Genomic DNA, 21,048 nt, shown 5'->3' with positions numbered 1-21,048 from the left:
TGTGAAGTGCTTTCCAATCCAGAATGTCTGTCCAAAACCAGGCATGAGATGAGTGTTTCCAAGAAAACCCTTAGGAAAAGTCATCTCACACTCTGAGACTCCTGTTCCCAGGCAACAGGAAGCTATAAGTACTGGGCCCAGGATGGCCACTGTGCACGCTTGGCAGGGTGGACACAGCTAACGCACCCAGCTGGCTTGTACTAATGGAGCCCGGAACACAGCCCCGTCCCCTAATGAGCCTGCGTTCCCTGGTGCCGGCTGACAGCAGCCCTGAAAGCAGCACCCTGCCGGGGGTGCAGTCCTGCCCAGGAGTCCGGGTCCCGAGTCGGTGGCCTGGTCTGAGGGCTACGGAGAATGCAGGTGAGGAGAGATCAGAGGGAACAATCCACAGAGGAATCCAAAACCAGTTCAAGACAGAACATTACATCTGCAGCAGTGGGATGGCAGGACCCAGGTGGGAGACCATGGCTGGGATGCAAAGTGGGGACTCCAGGAAGAGTGGAGGGGCAGAGGGGAGTGTGAGGCTGAGTCGGGCAGAATTCTCCGAATGTTTGCTTTTCGCAACGTGCCTCCAGATCTGGGCCTGGAGAAGGAGCTCTGGAGGCTTCTGGGACCAAGACCATGCAGATAGAAGGCTGTTAATTACCTCAGAGCCCTGTTTGTCTGCTTCTTGCAACATCTGTGTCACTGTTTACTTGCTATTGTATAAATCAATACTTTTTACTTAAATAAATTAAGCATTTTATGTATTATGCCCATAACAGGTGGTCCATTCATACCCATTGAGAGGCAGTCCACTGTGCTGCTTAAAGGCACAGACTCGGAGCAGACGGCCCGGTCCTGACACAAGCTCTGATGGCTACTTGGTGCTCTGACTCAGTTTCCTCGGCTGTCAGGTAAGAATTACCGCAGCTACTACCTGGCAGGGGTGATGTGAAGCTACCGATGTATGTATAATATATGCACTTCAGCAGTAACAACAACGGAAACTTATTTAGCAGCAAAGCCTGACCGGATCTGGATTCATTTGGTGGGAAGCTCTCACCTGGATTGCCGTGGGGCTCCTGAGAGCCTTTCTCCCCCTTCACGTAAATGTTCACATCTTTCACTGCAGAGGTAAAACTGTTTAATTATGAGGACCTGCCTCAGAAGTCACTGGGGGGTGTCACACGGAATGCATTCTGTCTCCCTTCTGAAACCTGTAGGATTCTGAATTTTGAAACACATCTGACCTCTAGGGCTTTGAATAAGGGACTGTGGATTTAGATGATATAGATACACAGTGTCTCTGTGTATAAATGTATAAAATTGTTTCAAAGGATGTACTATAACATTAATATTCAGTCGGAAATTAGAATTATATGATGATCATTATTTCCTTATTTTATTCCATACTCCTGAAAATTCTTATGTTGAGCATGTACAAAGCTTGTAACAGGAGGGAAAAAGAAAGCCTCCCTCTTACCCACCCTCCACCCACCCACGTGGATGGATCTGATTCCACGGACGGCCTCACAGCACGAACTGGCAGTGAGGCGTATCGGGACATGAGGGCATGTCTGAGAGATCGAACGCGAAACCTCACAATGACGGGTTACCATTCTGCCAAAAGATGAGGTTTTTTAAATGCATGATATAATCCAGGGCACCAGGGGCTACCAGCTAACCACTGAGTATATACACCCGAGCCCTCTACATATTTTAGTGTTTCAAAGAACTGGAGAAATAATCTTCTAACAATCTCAAACCAGCCTGCACATTTCCAGCTATTCCCTTTGGAGGGGGAAGAAAAGAAGAAAACTAAAAGCTAAAAAACCCTCACCCCAAGCCACAACACCCTGCAGTCAGAAATTGCACACAGGAAATGCTATGCAGCTGGAGAAATCTTTGCTTTGCTCCAGCAGCTCTGAAGCAACATCTGCCCTCTAACTGTCGGAGGAGGCGCAGGCCCTCATGCAAGCCCAGGCTCTGTGCCAGGCCAGGGCAGAGCAGGGGCCAGCGGCACCAAGGGTCCTGGCTGGACCACGACCCTTCGGGCACCTCCTACGGCTTTACAAGAGATTTTATGTATATTTTCTAAAACTACGGCTACATTGGGGCTGGCTCTTGGTTTCAATGGTTTTCCTCTGCCCACTGAGAAGCTATTTCAATCCACTGGTTACTCCTTTCCGGTCACATTTTGTGGTTTGGAAATTAAATGAAGGCAATGCTCAGCTGACTCCTTAAGGCTGTGGCCAAGCATCCCCGGCCATGGGGGCCCAACAAAGGGAACAGAGTGGCACTGGCAATGACTTTCCTGCTTTCCTTGAAATGGTTAAAAAAAATAAAGATCGAACATAATTTTTGTATTGTATATTTACTCAAATGAATAATAAAAAATATTTGGAAATAGCTAACACTCAACCGCATCCTTTCTTTTCCTTCTTTATTTTTCCTTTTTTTTTTTTAAAGACAAGGAAGTTGCATTATAAAGAAAGCCTTTATCATTAATACATGAACTACAATGAAAGGGCATTCAAAGTGATAAAACGGAAGAAAAAAAAGGCATGGAGACAAGAAATAGCCTCTGCTTCTGTGAAACAAATAATTTGTTATATGTCTGGAGTTGACATTAATTAGGAAGGCATCTTTAATGGAGGAAGGATGAGTTCAAAGAGATTATTAAGTCAACTAAAGGAATATAATACTTTTTTAAAATGCTAAGATCTACCAATGTATACCATGAACTGAACCTATGACAGGCACTTCACACAAAAGCCCATGCACTTAAAACCTTGCCACAGACACACTGCAAACACCGTCCCCGAAATAGGTTCCGTCCACGTTTCCCTGGCTTCTCACCACTAAGAGGCAGCATTCCCCACCACACTCAGACATGACGAAGGTGGAAAACAGCCAGTCACCCCACCTCTGGGGAATAGCGACCACAGGAAAAGGGAGTGAGAGCACAGGTCGGTGGTCTGAGGGAAGGGAAGAGCAGAGAGTGTGATTTGGGTTTTTGTTCTATAAATTTGGTTTACCTTGAAATGTTTATAAAACCATAGCTATATTAGTCATGGTTTTCCCTACTTTCTTTCTCTCCCTGAGTTTGATGACTTAGATGTTTATTTAAACTTTTTATTTTGAAAAAAAAAATGCAAAAATAGTACAGAGAGGTCCCTTGTACCCATCAACCAGCTCCTCCCAACATGTGCTTGCTCGCTTCCTCTCTCTCTCACCTACCAAACCCCAGACATCGACATTGGCACAAGAAGCCTGGTACAGACCTCGCCCGCACGTCGGCAGTGTCTGCGTGCACACACTTTTGGCGTGTCCTTGCGTCTAGTGCTGTGACATTTCACCATGTGTATGGGTTAGCTAGACCTCCGCCACCGCCCAGACAGAAGTGTCTACCCACACAGACTCCCTGGGACACTCCTGCAGAGTCCCATGCTTCTGCCAATCACCGATCTGTTCTCCAGCTCTATAAATTTAGATGACCCAGACTTCAATCAGAAAAATACACAAATGGCACAGTGATCTCAATAAAAGTTTCACTCTTTTACGAAACTTCTTATTTTCGCTTTAAGGTGTCAAATGCCCACATGGGTAGAAAGAACATGAAGTAAAAGAAGACCTTATATGTACTTCTATGACCCTGCAGAGGCAAGTCCCTGATCCTGTCGCTGCCTCAGTACCCAGGTCCCCATCAGGCAGGTGTCCCAGGCCTGGCTCTCCCAATAGGGAGGGGAAGAGAGAGCAGTGGGCGGGGCCGAGGGCCAGGGTGGGGACCTTTCAAATCTCTAACTTGTCCCAGACAGGGCAGGTGCATTTGGCAGCCCCAATTGAGACCTAATGGAATACAAAATTGTTTACCATGTATGATTTCCCGCTTATTTGAAAAAAAAAATGCAGAAAGTAAACTAGTAAGATAAGCCCCCAGTATCAAAGGGTAGGGGGGATATAAAAGAGAAACTGCAATTTTCTCTTTGTAGTCGAAGTTTCCCCCATCAGGCTTAGGTGAAGCCCCCTGCTGTGGCTACTACACCCTAACAACCCACTGCGTGTGCCTCAAGGGCAGTTTACACAGTTGCTCACGTGGGTGACAGGATTTTCCTCACGGAAGCAGGGGGCAGGCAGAGAAGGCACTTCTTCTCATTTAACCGGTGAGGAAGCTCACGCTTCCAGAGTCGGGCGGCGTTAACCCACTCAGAGGCTGGGCTGGACTTGTACCAGGGCCGGTGGTTTAGCATACCAGCGGTTCTGCAGGCAGGGCCCAGAGACCCCAGAGGCTCGCAAGGTCAGAGCATGCTCACAACAATAATGAGAGGTTTTCTCTGCTCCCCCCACCCGCTGTTTTGACATTTGCACGGACAATCCAAAGAGTAATGGAGGTGAATTGGCCTGTGCCTCAGTGCGGCACACGCACTGTCCCAAACTGGAGCCCCTGCGTTCTCCAGGGTCCCGCTCTTACAGAAAAAAAGAAAAGGTAGTTTTATTTAACGATGCCCTTGATGAAACAGTAAAAATTATCGATGTTATTCCATATCAACCCTTAAGTGTGTCTTTTCAGCACTGTTTGATGAAACAATACGTCCAAGGAGAACCAAAACGTGACTGGCGGTTTATCCGAAAAAGGGCTTGCGTAATCTTTCGAGTTGCAAGCTGAACTGAGTGGTGTTTTAGTTTTTGAGTGGGGCACCGTTGTTGGCTTTTTCCTTGAAAGAATGACCGACAAACTGTGGCACCGAGACCCGGATATTTGGCAAACGTTTTCTCCGAAATGAATCAAGTGAGCCTGTCATGCAAGGTGAACAAGGGACAACGACTGTCGCTAACATTAAAAGTGGAGCTATCAGAGAAAAGGTAAAATTTGGAAGACTTGTATCTGGCACCATGAGCTTGACAGCCTCCCGATGCTTCCAGTTCATGTTGTGTGACTTCAGACGCATATTGCTACTAGCGCTTAAGAAACTACCACGGGTCAAGCTCTGACGTAGCATCAAAGAAGAATACTGACAATTACCGGAAGAGGCAATTAAAGTACTTCTCTCCTCCTAACATACAGACCCGTGTGAGGCTCTATTTTGTTTCTGTTTTTGTCTATTTCAACCAAAACAACATACTGCAACAAAATGAATTGATTTTAAAATGTTTGAGTTTTACCTTCTAATGGAGTACCTGGATAGAAATAGTCCACATAAACAAAAACTCGTTGGTGTCCTCAACCATTTTCAAGATTGGGGTCCAGAAAGTTCTAAGATCACTGGCTAACTCACACAACACTCTTGCTCCTTCCAACAGGCTGTAACTCACTGATGAGGAAAGTGAAGGGGGAAGTAGGAAAGCGAGCACTTTGCAAGCTACACACAGACAGGAATTTGAGGACCATCGGTCCAGGTCCCGGTCATACCGGGGACCCTTAGCATCCCTTTGGTCTACAAAGGCAAGGCTGTCACGTTACAATTTTTTTTTTTGGGGGGGGCGGGGAGCACTACTGAGACAGTGATGACAGTGATGACTACAGAGTCGGGAAGATGAGTTCAAGTCTTGATTCCACTACCGCCCAGGCATATTATTTCTGTGGGGATGTGGTGCATTTATCTGTAAAATGGGATATGACTTTCCTTACCTGCCTTTGCCCTGGGAGTTGCCACAAAGACCAAATAAGAAGGTGTGAGTAATAATAAACGCTTGTACTTGTGAAGCAAATTCCATGTGCCAGGTTTGGTGTTTAACAATCAGTTCTAGGGTCTCAGTGAAGTCCCGCCACTGCCAGGACAGGGAGTCTGTTACTTCTTTTTACAAACAAGGAAACCTGGCACGAGAGAAGTCAGACGACCTGCCTAAGGCCACAGAGCTAGCGAGCGGGGAGCTGGGGTCCCAGGTCTGACTGACACCCAAACCCACATTCCTCCCTGCACCTACCTGTCACAGCCTGTCTCATGGTATACGGCAAGGTGAATGTTGACGAGGTAAAGCAACTTTTTACAAAAACCGTTTTTGAGAATGTGACAGAGAGGGGCAGTAAGAAAAGCAAGGGACGTGAACCCTGACTTGGAGCATGGACTCAGCGTCACCCGCCTGGTGGTCCCGAGATACTGTAAAGGTAGAAGCTGGTTAACAGCAGCCAGCCTCAGCCCCATCTGAGGTTCACACCAACACCTCCGCAGCTCCTAGGGGTTTTCACGGGACGTCTCACTGGGTCGTCACCCTGTCCACAGTCATTGAAAGCACAGGAAAGACAGACACCTAAATGGTGACTGAGAGAGCCATCATCACTTAGGGGGTCTGAATCTGTCGGGACCAACCCTTCGGAAACTCCGGAACGCAACAGGCTTGCAAAACCGAGTGTTTATAGGTAACACAAACAATTCAGGTTTTTCCCTAGCCAGAGTTAGTCAAAACAGACAGCTAGACCTGACCCCAGAATCTACCTTTCATTTTCCTCCATAAAAGCAATGTTTTAATATAAACTATTAAAATACTCGTTATAAGCAGCATCTTCATTAGAACATGGAACACAATAAACATTTGGTATTTGCTAATTGAATTGAGGATACATGAGGAAGTCTAAGAAACAGAGTTCCTTTTTTAAAAAACTGAATCTTACCTTCTAAATTTCAACTGTATACACTATTGCTTAACATTTCCAGGCTTCACTAGCCTAAGTGAATGAAATGTTAGGGAATCTTCTGAGAAATACTGGTTCCCGTGGATGGGGGTGTTCCAGAGGGTGGGGTGCTCTCCCAAATCCTCAGCCCAGCATTGTAGGTGCTGCAAGCTGACTCAGAAACCCCTTCTGCCCCTGGGGGCTTGGCTTCCTCTGCACTCTCTGCCCTGAGGCGTGGCCCCATCAGTCTGCCCCACGTGCTCTTCCCCTTCCTGGCAAAACATAAAAAGGGAAGCAGCGAGCTGCAGAATGACCTTTGCTGGGCTGTATAAACTCCTGGGACTGACTTTTATTCCATCAATAGCCTTCCCTTAGTACACAATGCTAGTAAAAACTGATTCTTTCACTTGCCCTTCAAAAAAGGGGTGCCACCACCATCTCAAGGTAAAATGTTGGTTTTTATATTTTTAATTAAATGAATTGGCTCTTCTAGCAATTTCCTTTAGATTTTTCTTAGACTTCTCCTTAAAAGAGAGTTGATTTGGAAGAAGGCGACTTGCAGCTTGGGTATGTTTAGGGGACTTGCTAGATCAGCTCTTCCAGTTAGGGAGACACCTCCCCCCTCCCCAGAGGGAGGTGACAGAGGCAGCGTGGCTGCAGCTGGTAAAGACAACGGATGCAGAGACAACGTCTGGTTCACATCTACTTACTATCAGCATGCCTGAACAAGTTACATAATGTCACCGTGCCTCAGTTTCCTCATGCTGCAGGGTCGTCGTAAGTTGTTAAATAAAAAACTCCTGAACCCGGCATGTGCATAGCGTGTGAAAGTGTGCGGTAAACATCAGTTGTTTTGTGGGGCGGTAAGCAGATGCACGGCTCGAAAAGCAAATGCAGACGATGGCCGACGTTTGAGCGGCCGCTGGCACACACACACATGTGCGAAGGGGCCTACGGAGCAGGGAAGCACGCGCGTGGATCGGTTCAGGAAATGTGGGAGTGATGACTTTTGACTTACGCCAAGTACATGTGGTCTCTTGGAAACTGCAGGTTAGCAAGACATCCCTGTGAAAACAGTGACCTCAGCCAAAGCAGAGCTTCCTCCCCCAGCAAGCCTCTTACCAGATATTACCAAAGCGCACTGGCAGAGTCTGGTTTCACTTCCTCTCTTCCCACCACACCACCCTCCGAGCAATGCCCCAGCAAAGAGGCAAGTGAAGCCCAAAGAAGGAAAAATGAGAGGCCCCTTCTGAACAAAAGACATTCAAATACAGTAATATAAGATTTATAGAAACACCATGGGTTCATCAAAAAAGCCCAAAGTGTAGAAACACGTATGTGCTAAGGCAGGGGGCCCCAACTTCCGGACCGCAGACTGGTATTGGTCCAGGCCTGTTAGGAGCCAGGCCTCAGAGCAGGAGGTGGCTTGAATGTAATATGCTTGAATCATCCCCAAACCATCCACCTCCCACCCCCCTCACCCCCATTCATGGAGAAACTGTCTTCCAGGAAACTAGTCCCTGGTGCCAAAACCAGTCCCACTGTGCTAAGGTCAAAACAATCCTTTCTCAAGTTTTTGAAAATAAGACATATTTCTATGTTCAACCTTTATTTCCTTTAAGATTATCTCTGAGTAAGACTAAGGCAACAGCATAAACTCCCAATGAGAATTAAACTGCCGGGAAGACAGACACATATACACATGTATTTATCCAGCATGATGGGAAAAAATACTCTGGTTGGTCAAATATTCAGGTTAGTATACATAGAAAGTTTTCATTTGTCCGAGAGGGCGTAGTCCTCTGGAAGCCAGCCATCTGTACCACACAGATAGGTGATCCGACTCTCGCCTGAGCATGCAAAGCCTCACTGATATCTGAGCAACTGAGCCAGGCCAAGGTGTCTTGAGTGTGAGTTCTGGACCCTTAGTGGAGGCCAAGGTACAACAGTGGGAGGTTGGGGGAGAGAAAAAAGACGGAAACAGCTCCTCTTCTTCAGGAAAAGGCCAAGAAAAGTATGGCAGCTTTTTCCTGGGGGTACCTTTCAGCCTCCCTGTGCTCCTCTCTCTTGGGACTTAGGAGAAATGAGATTTGATTAAATTAGCTCACAAAAACAGACTTTTCTCAAGGTAGACATAGTGAGGCTGGGGGAGGGTGGTGGGCACAACCTAGGGGTGCCCAAACCATACTGCCTGGCAGAAGGGTCCTCCAACCACAACTTTATGTTTGCCTCCTAGGGTTGCACCTCCAGTGTCCCAGATTTTTAGGGATGCTTGTCATCTAATTCTGAAACCCCAAATGCCCTGAATCTCAACATCTTTTTCTTAGTAGCAAGTTAAAAGGATGTGGGGAGTTGGGAGAGCTTATTTGTACATCAGGGATCAAAATGCACAGTCACCTCCACACAAGTGAGACAGAACACGTATGGTGACAAAGACCATACACAGACCAACACGCATGGTCGACAGAGAAACCGTCATCACTGAACTCATTAAGAGGCGCAGCTGCTGGAAGGTGTCTAGAACAGGAACAGAACGATGGCAGAGCGTGGAACAGAAGTCAGGCTAACCTGCGTCTCTCAGACTCGATACATCTGCTCCGGTCTCCACAGGGCCACAGGCACAAACTCTAGGAACTTCACGATGGCACTTTCTTTTCATGAGCCCCCATGCCCAGGACTAAAGAGCTTTTTGGCTGTAATTTTTAAAAAGTTGCTTATGAAATGGCTTACCAGATTTTTCAGCAGTGTGGACAGTTCCTTTGTAAGAGTAGAAAATTTGACAAAAGCAGTGCCAAGATCTGGGTTGTCTCGACTTAAAAAATTACTCCCAAACTTATCCAGAACTTGTGCATAGTTTTCTTCATTTTGTACATGATCTAAAAGAGAAAAAGAAAGAGGAGTCTGAGCTATTAGTTGCCACAATACCGAGTGACTTGGAACAGCGATGGACCATTAGAAACTCTCACGAGGAAAGTGAAGAGGAACAGTCATCCATTATTTATCGAACGAGTCCAGAAGGTGGTTAGCAGGGCGCTGAGTGTTCTCCACTGAAGGAGGTTCCCGTTTCCCCGTCACAGCATTTAGCTCACTCACGTCCCAATTAATCCACGGACTCCCGAGGGTTGAGGAGTCAAATAATCATCCTATTTTCAAGCAATTAAGAAACTATGGTAATCAGGAAACAAGGAGAAAATTCTCCTTAGAATCTAATCAGTCTTGGAGTGTGAAAGAGAACTCCCTGTGTTCCAACATGTTTCTTTTCCTGCAACTAACGTTAATTTCCTTTAATGTTTTTCTAAGCCCCGGGGCCTGAGCAGTAGGGTTCTAATGCTTTCTCACATCCCACCTCTCAAAGTGTGCAGGTGCTGATCCCCCTGTTCAAGTTTCAGGCTTGGTTTCACCACCCGTGAACTTTTACCACCTTAGTTTCTCAACTTCCACACAACTACTGTTCTCGCAGGAACACTGATGCAGAGGGGAGGGGGCTGGGTGCTTGGGTGAAAAAGGTGACGGAATTAAGCAAAACAAAACACTCAGACACAGATAACAGTATGGTGGTTACCAGTGGGAAAGAGGGTGGGGGAGGTAGGAGAGGGTAAAGGGGAGATAAATGACAATGGATGGAGATGTGACTTGGAGTGGCGAACACACAATACAATATACAGATGATGCATTATGTAATTGTACACCTGAAACCTATGTAATTTTATTAGCCTATGCCACAGCTATAAATGCAATAAAAAAAAATACAAAAATCTCCCAGCAGTGAATGCCCCATAAAAACTTCTACTTCCTAGAAACACTTTTTAAAAACTTTATTGGGGGTGCCATTGATTAACAACATTATATAGGTTTTAAGTGTACAATTCTAAATATATCACCTGTATACTGCATTGTGTGCCCACCACCCAAAATCCAATCACCCTCTGTCACCATAAATTTGACCCTCTTTACCCTCTTCTTCCTCTCCCCACCCCCTCAGCTGCTGGTAACCTTCACTCTGTTGCCTGTGCCTGTGAGTCTGTGAAAACGTCCTTCGCCTGGCTTGTAGGGTGTCCCACGGCCTTCGCTGTCCCACCGCATGGCTGCCCCTCTCCACTCTCTGCTGCTCCTCCCGCTCCCTGACCTCCTCAGGTGGCAGAGCCGTGGCCTCAGTCTTTGGGCCTTTATTCTTCTCCATCAGTGCTCACTCTCTTGGGGTCTCACCTAATCGAGTGGTTTTAAATAACTTCTATCAGCTGACAACTCGCCACCCAAGTTACATCCCCAGCACAGACCCCACTCCTGAAATACAGACTCACACACCAACCGCCCGGCAATATGCCCGCTGGGATGCCCAGGGGCTGAGGCCAGTGTAAACATGCTGAACTCCGGCCTGCTGTGCTGCCCCGCCCTCCGTTCTCTGCAGTTCCCTGTGTCTCCTTCAGTTAATGGCAAATGCCGCACATTGTTGCAGTTGCTCAGGCTGAAACCCATCAAGTCAGACTTGATTTTCCTCTTTCTCATATCTCAGGTGCAACCCACTGGCAAATCCTGTTGCCTCTTTCAAACGTATCCAAAATCTGACCGCGTCTCACCATCCCCATGGCTATCTACCTTATCTGGTACCACCTCTTGCCTCAGCCACTGCAAAAGCTTCCGGCAAGAGCCGCTCTATTGCAGTTCTTGCTCCCCTACTGCCGATGACCCAGTGTGCACCCAGTGCGGTCCTGCTAAGCTGTGCATCAGATCTTGTGACTATGCAGACATGGCTACTCATCACGAACAGCCAGGTTCCCAATCTTTGCAGGAGCACAGAACATCCCCACCTCCTTGAAGTAATAAGGCGAGGGAGAGACTTGCGCAGAGCCAGGGAAATACGAAGGAGGTGACGGGTAGCACTTCGACGTGGAAGCATTTTAGATGCCTGTGCTCAACTGTCCATTTCTCTTTTCCTGTCGTGGAGTCCAGGGAAGCATGAACTGGTATGGAGGCCCGCAGGAAATGTATAACGTTTACTGAGTGAATAAAGGAACAAATGTGTACCTAACAAAGTCCTATCTTTCTAACTCCTATCTTTAAAGGCTTAATTTAACACCTTTTTCTTTATAAAGCCTTCCCTTAGTTGCCAAGGATCTCTCCTCGCCCATAATTCTCCATACCTCTTCTGCAATCTTTTCCACCACACTGGATCACATCTGTGTGAGTGAAGACCTTTCCCAGCCACCAGACCACGGCAGTCAGGGACCGTGTGTGTCCCCACACCACACACGCAACTGTGTACTTTTCGGTGAGCTAGATTCACCAGGCAAGGACTCAAGTCAGTCTCTGTTGCCTTGGATTGGTTGATTTCTTTTTCAGGGATTTAAGAGGCACTCCCTTCTTAAAGCTCCGAAGTTGTTCAATAATAGAGATGAAATTTTAACATTTTTCACTCCCACAGACAGCCCCAATAACTGTGTGGGCGCAAGGGGCATTCAAGGAACAGAACCGGGCCTGCGCTGCGTCTCCATGCGGCAAGGGAAACAGCAGCCCGGGGAAACAAAGAGAGGCCCAGCAGCCTCCTAATCATCACCGCATTAAAAATTCATGTTGCCCACAGTGGATGTCAGCATTTCGGCTGAGATGTTTAAAAAGATAAAGCGCAGCTCTGGTTACTGCCCACGTTCACTCAGAGAAGCGGCCCAGAAAGACACAAAAGAAAGGCCACATCAGCCGGACAGGCAGGATGCGCATGTTCCATCTCCCTCGGAAGCGGCTGCTGCTCCTGACACCTTCTGCCTGAGGCCACAGGGCCTCACTCAACGCTGACGCTGACGACAGCACTCTCCCCACCCGACAGCAGCCTCTGCTTTCAGCGGCCAGCAACAAAAGCACTCAGCTGCCTGAATTCCCACTGCTTTCAGAAAAAGGTCTCAGTGGTAAATAAAACATAAGCATCGGGCTTTTGGTTTGTTTGCTCTAAGTGGTAAAATATTTCAAATGATATAAAAATCTTTAGATTACTCATGTACCCACAACCAATTCAGAAGGAAAGTATTCAGGGATGCTTCCTGTCTCCTGCAATCCTTCCTGTCCCTCCACCCAGTCCAAACTGCTCCCTCCCTCCCGAGACACAGCCATGACCCCAAATTTGGGGTTTCACGAGGGTGAAGAAGAATTACAGGAAGCTCTCAGTCTGTCGGGGGTGACAGACCTGGCTGAGGCACAGAAAGGCCACAGGAAGGGAGCCTTGGCATTTGTTGAGAACCTTCTCTGATCCGAATGCTTTCCACAGGGCCACAGTTAACCTTCACTAGAACTCTGCAAGGGAAGAACTGGCTTCCTGGGCCAATGGGACGCAAAGCGTGATCTGAGAGAGGCAGAAGGTGAGCCTGGGTATGCAAGTATAGGCTAGGTCACGGGTCCTGTATGTTTTGCTATTTCCACGACTGAATAACCATACAGTCACTATGTACATCTATGTGCGTGTGTGTGTACATTAACCATACACATATACATATATGCATATTCCTAGTACAGATGCACAATTGAAAATATGAGCTAATTAGTGAACTGTATCTTAGAACAGTGCCTGGCATGTGGCATGAAGCGCCAGCCGCTCAAGTATCAGACATTATTGCCTCTACACCCGAGATCAGTTATATGTAATACAGAGAGATGTATTTAATATCAAAAGGCATGCAACGTATGTCTCACACATTAAGTATTTTTTCTTTACAGACTGTGTTATAAAGCTGAGATGGACAATTCACTGGGAAGACGATGCAAACACACACGTGCCTTTGTACAAAGTGAGCGTTCACCACACAGGCTTTCAACAGGCGGCCAGTGAGTGGGCAAGGATCCACGATTCGGGTGGAGGAAGAGGGAGGCCAGGCGCAGAAGGGATGGGATGGGGGGGGTGGCGAACTACAGAGTACAGTAAGTACTTTGAATGGAATGCAAGTTCGGGGGTTGAGGAAAGAAGAGGAAAATAAAGGCTCTGGTGGGGGTGGAGGGTGGGAAGCCCTGTCGCAGCCATGGGCATGACTGAACGAGAGGGACAGATGAGGCAGGAAACGGCCTGCTCAGTTTGGGACATTTCAGAGAGCAGGAAAAAGCTCCGCTTTAAAATTCTCAGTGCATCCAACTGCTAGGGGACTTTTGGGAGGTCAGTAAAGTGGGGGCTGGGGGAGAAAACAGGTGAGGAGAGAGACTGGGTAGAAGAACAGGTAAGAGAGAAATCTGATCTATCTACTATGGAGATCATGCTTTGCAAATATTCGTATGGAATTTCTGGCATTCATGGTATTGTTGCAGCAGATAAGATCATTCTAAGAGCTAGGTGACTCCTTTCAGTTCTGAAAAAAGAACAAAATAGTATTATTTTACCAACCAAACCAGAAAGGGCCACTCCTTCAGGATTTCAACTGCTGGCATGTCTTTGGAGAGATGACTGATACATACTAATCACGTGATATGTTCCACGCAGGTTGAAGGGGCCTGACGTTCCAACATTTAGCCCCACAGCGGCACCTAAGCAGTGCTTTGCTCCTTCAGTAATGACAGTGGCAAGAGCTAGTGTGCTGAGTATTCGGCATACGCGAGTCTCTGCACGCGGCGCCTTGCAGACATTACTCCGTCCACTCTCACCCACGAGTTAGGTGGCAAGTGCTGCTGTCATCCTCATTGTGTGGGTGCGAAACAGGCCCACGGTCATGCAGCCCATAAACAGGGGAACTGAGCCTGCAGCCTCTGATCTCAGAGCCGAGGACCTTCCCGTACCCTAACGTGGGACTGTCACTCCCCTGGTGTAGTACTTTAGTCAAGTGCCTCACCTTTGTAAACCCCCTGTCCCCTGCCATGGAATGAACATAAAAAGGTATCTACCTCACGCAGGTACTGTGGAGATTAAGTAAGACACTGCCAGGTGCACCACAAGCCCCGTAGACGTTTATGAAGACGAGGACAACAGGAATGATGACATTACCAGGCTGCCCAGCTGGGGCCACTGCAGCGGCGCCCACCAGGAACGGCCAGCTGGCAGGGGCCCCAACCACGCTCTGAAGTCCCTGACAGCACCCGGGTCACACTCCTCAGGGCTGGCAGTAACGCGCGCCTCGGGGAGGCCTGACGATTCAGCACTCTCTACAGACACCTTATCTACTCTTCCCACTGGGCCCGCCTCAGGGGGTTCAGAACCGCAGCCACGACTACGCAGGCCTTCTCCGAGGGTGTCTGCCTCACTGTCACTCCAGGTTAGACCTCACCTCACTGGGAGAGAGCCGGCCAACCCCACCTTCGGTTCCCTGTCACGGTAATTATGACTGCCACTTACTAAACACTGCCTGTGATGTGGGACCCATCGGTGAAGATCCTACCACTCCCTCAAGGCAGTTGTTTCACAGATGAGAAAGTGAAACGCAATGGGGAATCCAGGTTAGAATGTGGTTTCATTGGATTCCAAATCCCATCCTTTCCCACTGCCTCTTTCAAGGTCAAATGTAAGTGTAACCTCCCAGGCAAGCTTGCCGCTCACTCTCTCTGGCCTTCTGCAATGCGCGCTTCCCAGCGTCACCTAATCTGTCACTGTATGTCCAGTTCCCCGTGTTGGCTGGGTACACAGTCAGCGCTCAGTAAAATGCTCACTGCACACAGTGAGGTCTCTTAGAACAAGTCTTTTCCCTTCCTTCAAAAAATACTTAGTGTTGGCCCTGTGCCAGGCATATAAAATACAATGAGCTGCAAGTGCAATAGTGAAGCCATGTAATACGAGCCATAAATTATAGTGCTGGCCTTGGGGGGGGGGTGATAAATTCTTTTATGCTACCTATACATACTTTGCAGTACAAATCACTTTAAAAATTTTAATTCCGTTTGTCTTTTAAATTACAAGATAATTCATACACTAAGATATAGAAAGATAAAAATTATTTCCTTTCCCCTTCCCCAATCCCATCTTGAAATAAGCAAAGGTAATAATCCTGAGTATGTATCAGCAAAACTTACTGTATGCTTAAACACATACACACACACACACACACACACACAAATATAAGGGTTTTTTCCCCCTTCTATCACTTAAGAAATAGATGGGATATTATTATAAGACTCTATGGCTTGCTTTTCCCCCCTAGTAAATAAAAAATCAAGAATTTCAGTACAATTAAATCGAATTAATTATTTTAACTGTGATTAGAGTCCATAATAAACTCTATCACAATTTATATAACTATCCACCTCCTGAGAGACTTCCAGTTTTTGCCACAAAAAACAAGGCTGCAGTAAGTATTTCATACCCAAGGCCTTACACGTGGTTGCTTTATCTCTGAAAAGATATATTCACACAAGCAGAGTTGCTGAGGGAGAGGATGCGCACTTTGGGTTTTTGTTAATTTTCTTTCCAAGGAGGTGGGCCCTGGCAACCACGCCCCCAACAGCAACAATGCAAACATAAAGGGTCTACTTCTTTACCGTCTCATCAGCACCCGGATGTCGCATTTTTAAAATTCTTGCCTCTCGGAGGGGAAAACCTGACTGTCGTGGCGCTAAGCGGCTCTCTGTGTTTGATCTTACGCTCGCTCGCTCCCTTTTCTGCCTGTCCATGTCCTGAGGCTGGCTCCCCCCACGGTCTCTTCCTGCCCATCTGAGTGCCTTGCACAGGGACGGTGCTCCCCTAATACATGTGCCAAATATTCTCCCCCCATTTGTCTTCCAACTTCATTTAGTTTTGCCCCACAGAACTTTTGAAACTTCATGCAGTTCAATATACCAGTCTTCTACTCAAGACTTTTGGGTTTCCCGCCCTGCTTATGTTCCTAAACTTTCTAATGTTTAGTATTTTTTAAAAAAACAAACAAGTACGTCTTCAATCCAATTCAATGTATTCGTTTATACAGCATGAGGAGGGTTCTGACATTAAGGTATGTTCCTAGACCTTCTAAGATTTAGTTTTATTCTTTTTAATATTTACATATTTAATCAGCCAGCAGTGGGTTTATTTGTATGGCATGAGGGAGAGTTCTACAATAGGTTGATTTGCTTTCCTCTGTGTGAAAAGCATACTGCTCATTGAACGTGGCCTGCTGTAGGCATCCATCTTGTATCTGACAGATAAACACATGGCGCAACTTAAACAGAGCAGGTTAGGTTCCAGGAGACAATAACTGAGCAGCACTTGAAGAATAAACTGCTGGTTAACAAGTAAACCTGGGGTAAGGTGCAGTCCGGGTAAGAGGTAACGGCACACCCTGTTACCTGAGTGGGCAGAGACAAGGAGAGACTAAGCCGAGGTCTCTCCAGAGCTCACTGTCTTTGACCTAGAACCAGGCAGATTCAGGTGTTGAAAGCACTGACCTCCATTCCTGATGAAGGTGCAGCTCAGACCCTTTTGGGCCACACTGATCCAGACAATGAGCTACACCCACCCTGGGGCCGTGAAAACAGTCTGTTCTAACTTTACAGACCCCATGGTAGTAGGGGAGGAAGGCTGGCTTTAGAGTTCAAGCTGTGTTTTACTGAGACACGATGTTCACCAGCTTAGGGACAACATTCACGTGATGACCAGCAAGTCACCACACTTCCCTGGTCCTTCATTTCCCCTTCTGCTGGCACCACCTCCCACTGCATGCGTCTCTCACTGAGATGAAAGGCAACATCCTGGGAGGCAAAAACTCCTGGGCATTTTTTTTTTTTAAATTGCCTTTCTCCATACCACTGCGGATGAGTCATTCCTCTAATTTTTCAAGGTCATTTTGAGTCTGGATTTGTTCCTTCAAAATTCTAGCCCAGCCTCTGCAAGAATCGGCCCCAGCCCCTAGAGTGTTTGCTTTCTGAAGCTCAGCATGCAGACTCCCATTTCTGCAGAAACGGACAAATCCATCAGCTAACAGAGCCCCGAGAAAAGATGCCCGCAGAGCTCCACAGGGCCACTGCTCAGCCCGGAATGGCACTTGAACAGCGCTGCACTGCGGCAAAGGCAGAAATGCTCCCTCTTCCGGCTCCATCACTCAGGCTTCCTCGCTGCCAGCTAACACACACATCACATTTTGGTTTGCTGACGGCTCTCTGGGTAATTTTAATGCTTTGCAGTCTGGCCCTCAAGGAAATCTATAAAGGGAACACCCAATTCCTAGCCTACTATAGCCTCCCACAGTATGACTACCCACCGCTCAGTGGAGCCAAGCTAGCTTTTAAATAGGAGTAATTTAATTTTTTTATCTTCACCCAAGGACATTGTTTTTCATTGCTTTCAGAGAGAGAGAAGAAGAAAGAGAGGACACAAGAGAGAGAAACACTGATACGAGAGATGAGTATTGAGTAGTTACCTCCCATACGTACCTGGACTGGGGATTGAACCCACAACCAAGGTATGCGCTCTTGCCAGGAACTGAACCCATGACCTTTTGGTAAACAGGACAGCAGTCCAACCAACTGAGCCACACTGGCCAGGGCTAAACAGGTTGTAATTTAAAAGTACCACTCCATATTTTGTTTTTAATTCATAAGCTTTCACCCAGCACCGACACTGGGATACGAAGGTTATTTAAGTTACTAGGTTTGTGGCCTCGGGTACATCCCTTAGTCCTTTTTAGCTTTAGTTTCCTGGTTTATAAGTCATGTGTATAATAATTTAAGATAAAAAAAACTCCAATGGGTTCTTGCCCTAGATGACATAGACTAGCATAGGGCCAGCCTGGGCAGCTCGCCAGACCACTTTGCGTCATCAATACCTGTCAGCAAAGCATTTTAGAGCACACATTTCCAATCCGTGCTTATTTATTTAACCACTTATTCATGTATTAATACTATATAGATTACATGCACAGACTACACACTAATGCACTATTTGGATCAATCAATAGTTCTGACCTGAATTTCAGAGGTCCCCAAAACCTGTAAAATTGACTGAAAAATTCTGCCTTGCCACCTAAGCATGCCATCTGTAATTCAGAATACACACAATGAAAAAACATGCCTTATTAGTGTTTTCTTTTTTTAGCTCATCTGAATTTTCTACAACAAATGTGTTAATGCACATTTTACCTTCACAACGTGAAAAATAAAAAAGCAAGCAAACACACAGAAAAAGCCACTGGGAAAAATCACCCCCAGGTGTCCCCGAGGGGAAGCCCCCTGCGATTCTCCACAAAGAAAGAGTATGTCTGATCAATGCTCAGAAGCATGAAAGATCTGAGACTATCCTAGTGTTGTCTGCGAGTGCAAGTGACAATGTGGCTGTGGGAAGTCATCCTCTGTCAGCCCCTAATCTCCCTGTCTGTGAGACAGCACTGATTATCCATGAAAAGCACTTCAGAATCAATAGCCACTTGCTTGATTTCCATACCCAAACAGGGAATCAGAAAATCAATAGGTAGTTATCTTCCTGGCTGAAGACTCAGCTGGAGCGTCTCTCCAGTCCTGGAAATAGACTTTAAAACTCACGTCCACACCCAAAGCACAAACAGAATTCAACTATCAGTGAGCACGGTTGCCTTCAAATGGGGTCTATGTGAAGACTGTCGTGGGTTTGCCTCCTACGTGATACTTGGTCCAGAGAGCATGTGCAAAAGAGGCTGGATTTAAGCAAATCCGGGGAGAATACCACACACAGAAATAAAACCTAAGGCCCCGCCTTCCTCCAGACACTCTGCTACAGTTTAAGTGCAATATTTTTTATACAGGAAGAAACAATCCTAGTTTGGTGAGACATAAGCCATCCAAGAGCAAGGTCAACATGCAATTTGGAATAAGAGGCAGAAAGGTGGGTTTAGAGGAAACTATAGCTAATCACCAACCTGAAGCTTTATGTAAACAGCAAAAGGGTTAGTTGAGAACCACTGGGAACCACAATGGTGCTGCACACCTGTGCCTTTAACTGATAGATTTAACTTAGTCAATCTGCCAGAACGAGGTGGGGAGTGGAGAAAAAGAGAAAAACAGGAGGGGAGGAAGAGAGCACTAGAGAACGCGAAAGCAGTGTGAACAGCACGGGGCCCCACTGCCAGTCAGTGAGCGTGTGGGGGCGTGTGTGACAGGACTGGTGCCCATCTGTTCGTTTGTCACCTGCTCACAGGGGGAGCTTTTCCGACTAAGGGGGAGTGGGGGGGGGGTGTGGTGTGTGTGTGTGTGTGTGTGTGTGTGTGTGTGTGTGTGTGTGTGTGTGTGTGTGTGTGAGAAATACCAGAGCTCCTAAAGGAATGCCAATAACTCGTAAGTACACAATGTGAGTCGTACATTAAGTGTACTTTATAGGTCATCAAGGGTTTTCAAGGGGTGTTTTGACTCCACGGGCACTTCCTATACACGCAGACTTTAAACCTGACTTCAAAGTGTGACTAGAAGGTAAAGATATTTACTTTACAATGAACTGTAAGTGGAAGGGTACAGAAATCACTGCATAGTCTATTAACTCTACCATCCACTCACCACTCCAGCAATTAATATATAGTTTTGACCAAATAAATAAAATGCTAACTTTACGTATTGAGGCATTTGAGATCTACTAATCTAAGCTGAGGACATACCTCTGTTAAGTTGCTTTCAGATACGGTCATATATTATAAGTCCAATTACCCTAAAGCAGTAACTTCCCCATGAGCCAAGAGGGTATGTCAGCCCCCTACAGCTACACGCCCAATAAGGGATCAGAGTAAATGAATTACTCATACATAACTTTTACAATTAAAGGTCTACAGCGATAATTTGACAGAGTAACTTGTATCAGAATCATTATTCTGATACATGGCTCTTACTCTGTTTTTGGCTCTTGCCAAAAACCATTGTAAATGATGGACAGCCCTGGCTGGTGTGGCTCAGTGGACTGAGCATAGGCTGTGAAACAGAGGGTCACCAGTTCGATTTCCAGTCAGGGCACATGCCTGGGTTGCAGGCCAGGTCCCCAGTGGGGGCCATGTGAGAGGCAACCACACATTGATGTTTCTCTCCCTCTCTTCCTCCCTCCCCCTCTCTCTAAAATTAAATAAATAAAATCTTTAAAAAAATGGACAAAATATTAAAAACCACCACCTGAAGCCACTGGAGAGCAAACAAAAAAGCAGGCAGAAACAGTAGGAATAATTAGTTAGCCTTCAAGGAAGGGAGCCACACTAGGGAAAACCATATTAACTGGCTTTTCACTGAAGGGCAGACCCCACTGCATAATGGGGGGTGGAGATTCAAGCACAAAGTGGCATTTTATTGAGCTAAGGTGCCAGAGGTCAGAGAGAGTTTGGGGATGCTTTAGCAGCTGGAAATCAAGGAGGAAAATTCCAGAAAGGAAGAAGTTACAGAAAGAAGCAGCCTCAAGTCCGTACACATCCTCCCTTCGCATCCTTGGCTGACCCTGAACTACGCATGCATGAACGACACTACCAGGAGTCCAGCGGAAAACAACGCGTAAAGAGTGATGCACATTTCAGAACCCTTCCAATGCTGAAGACAAAGTCTGTAATTTAAGCCCCACGAAGTTAGCACGGCTTGGTAAACACTTGGTG

General features: G+C 46.7%; 1 protein-coding gene across 4 annotated transcripts in view; it reads right to left on the bottom strand.

Annotated features, from left to right (window-relative positions):
* The window catches only part of ASAP1 (ArfGAP with SH3 domain, ankyrin repeat and PH domain 1), a 275,799-nt gene that overhangs the window by 90,300 nt on the left and 164,451 nt on the right, over window positions 1-21,048 (bottom strand). For all 4 annotated transcript variants that reach the window (XM_053929547.2, XM_053929546.2, XM_045204925.2 and 1 more), the window contains one exon: window positions 9,323-9,468. In XM_053929547.2, coding sequence (XP_053785522.1) covers window positions 9,323-9,468 — 146 coding nt within the window. The remainder of the gene's footprint in view (window positions 1-9,322; window positions 9,469-21,048) is intronic.

The sequence above is a fragment of the Desmodus rotundus genome, chromosome 8 (genome assembly GCF_022682495.2).
Source record: "Desmodus rotundus isolate HL8 chromosome 8, HLdesRot8A.1, whole genome shotgun sequence".
NCBI classification, from domain to species: Eukaryota; Metazoa; Chordata; class Mammalia; order Chiroptera; family Phyllostomidae; genus Desmodus; species Desmodus rotundus.
Note: the sequence above shows the minus strand (reverse complement) of the source record. Positions and strands in the feature narration are given on the sequence as shown.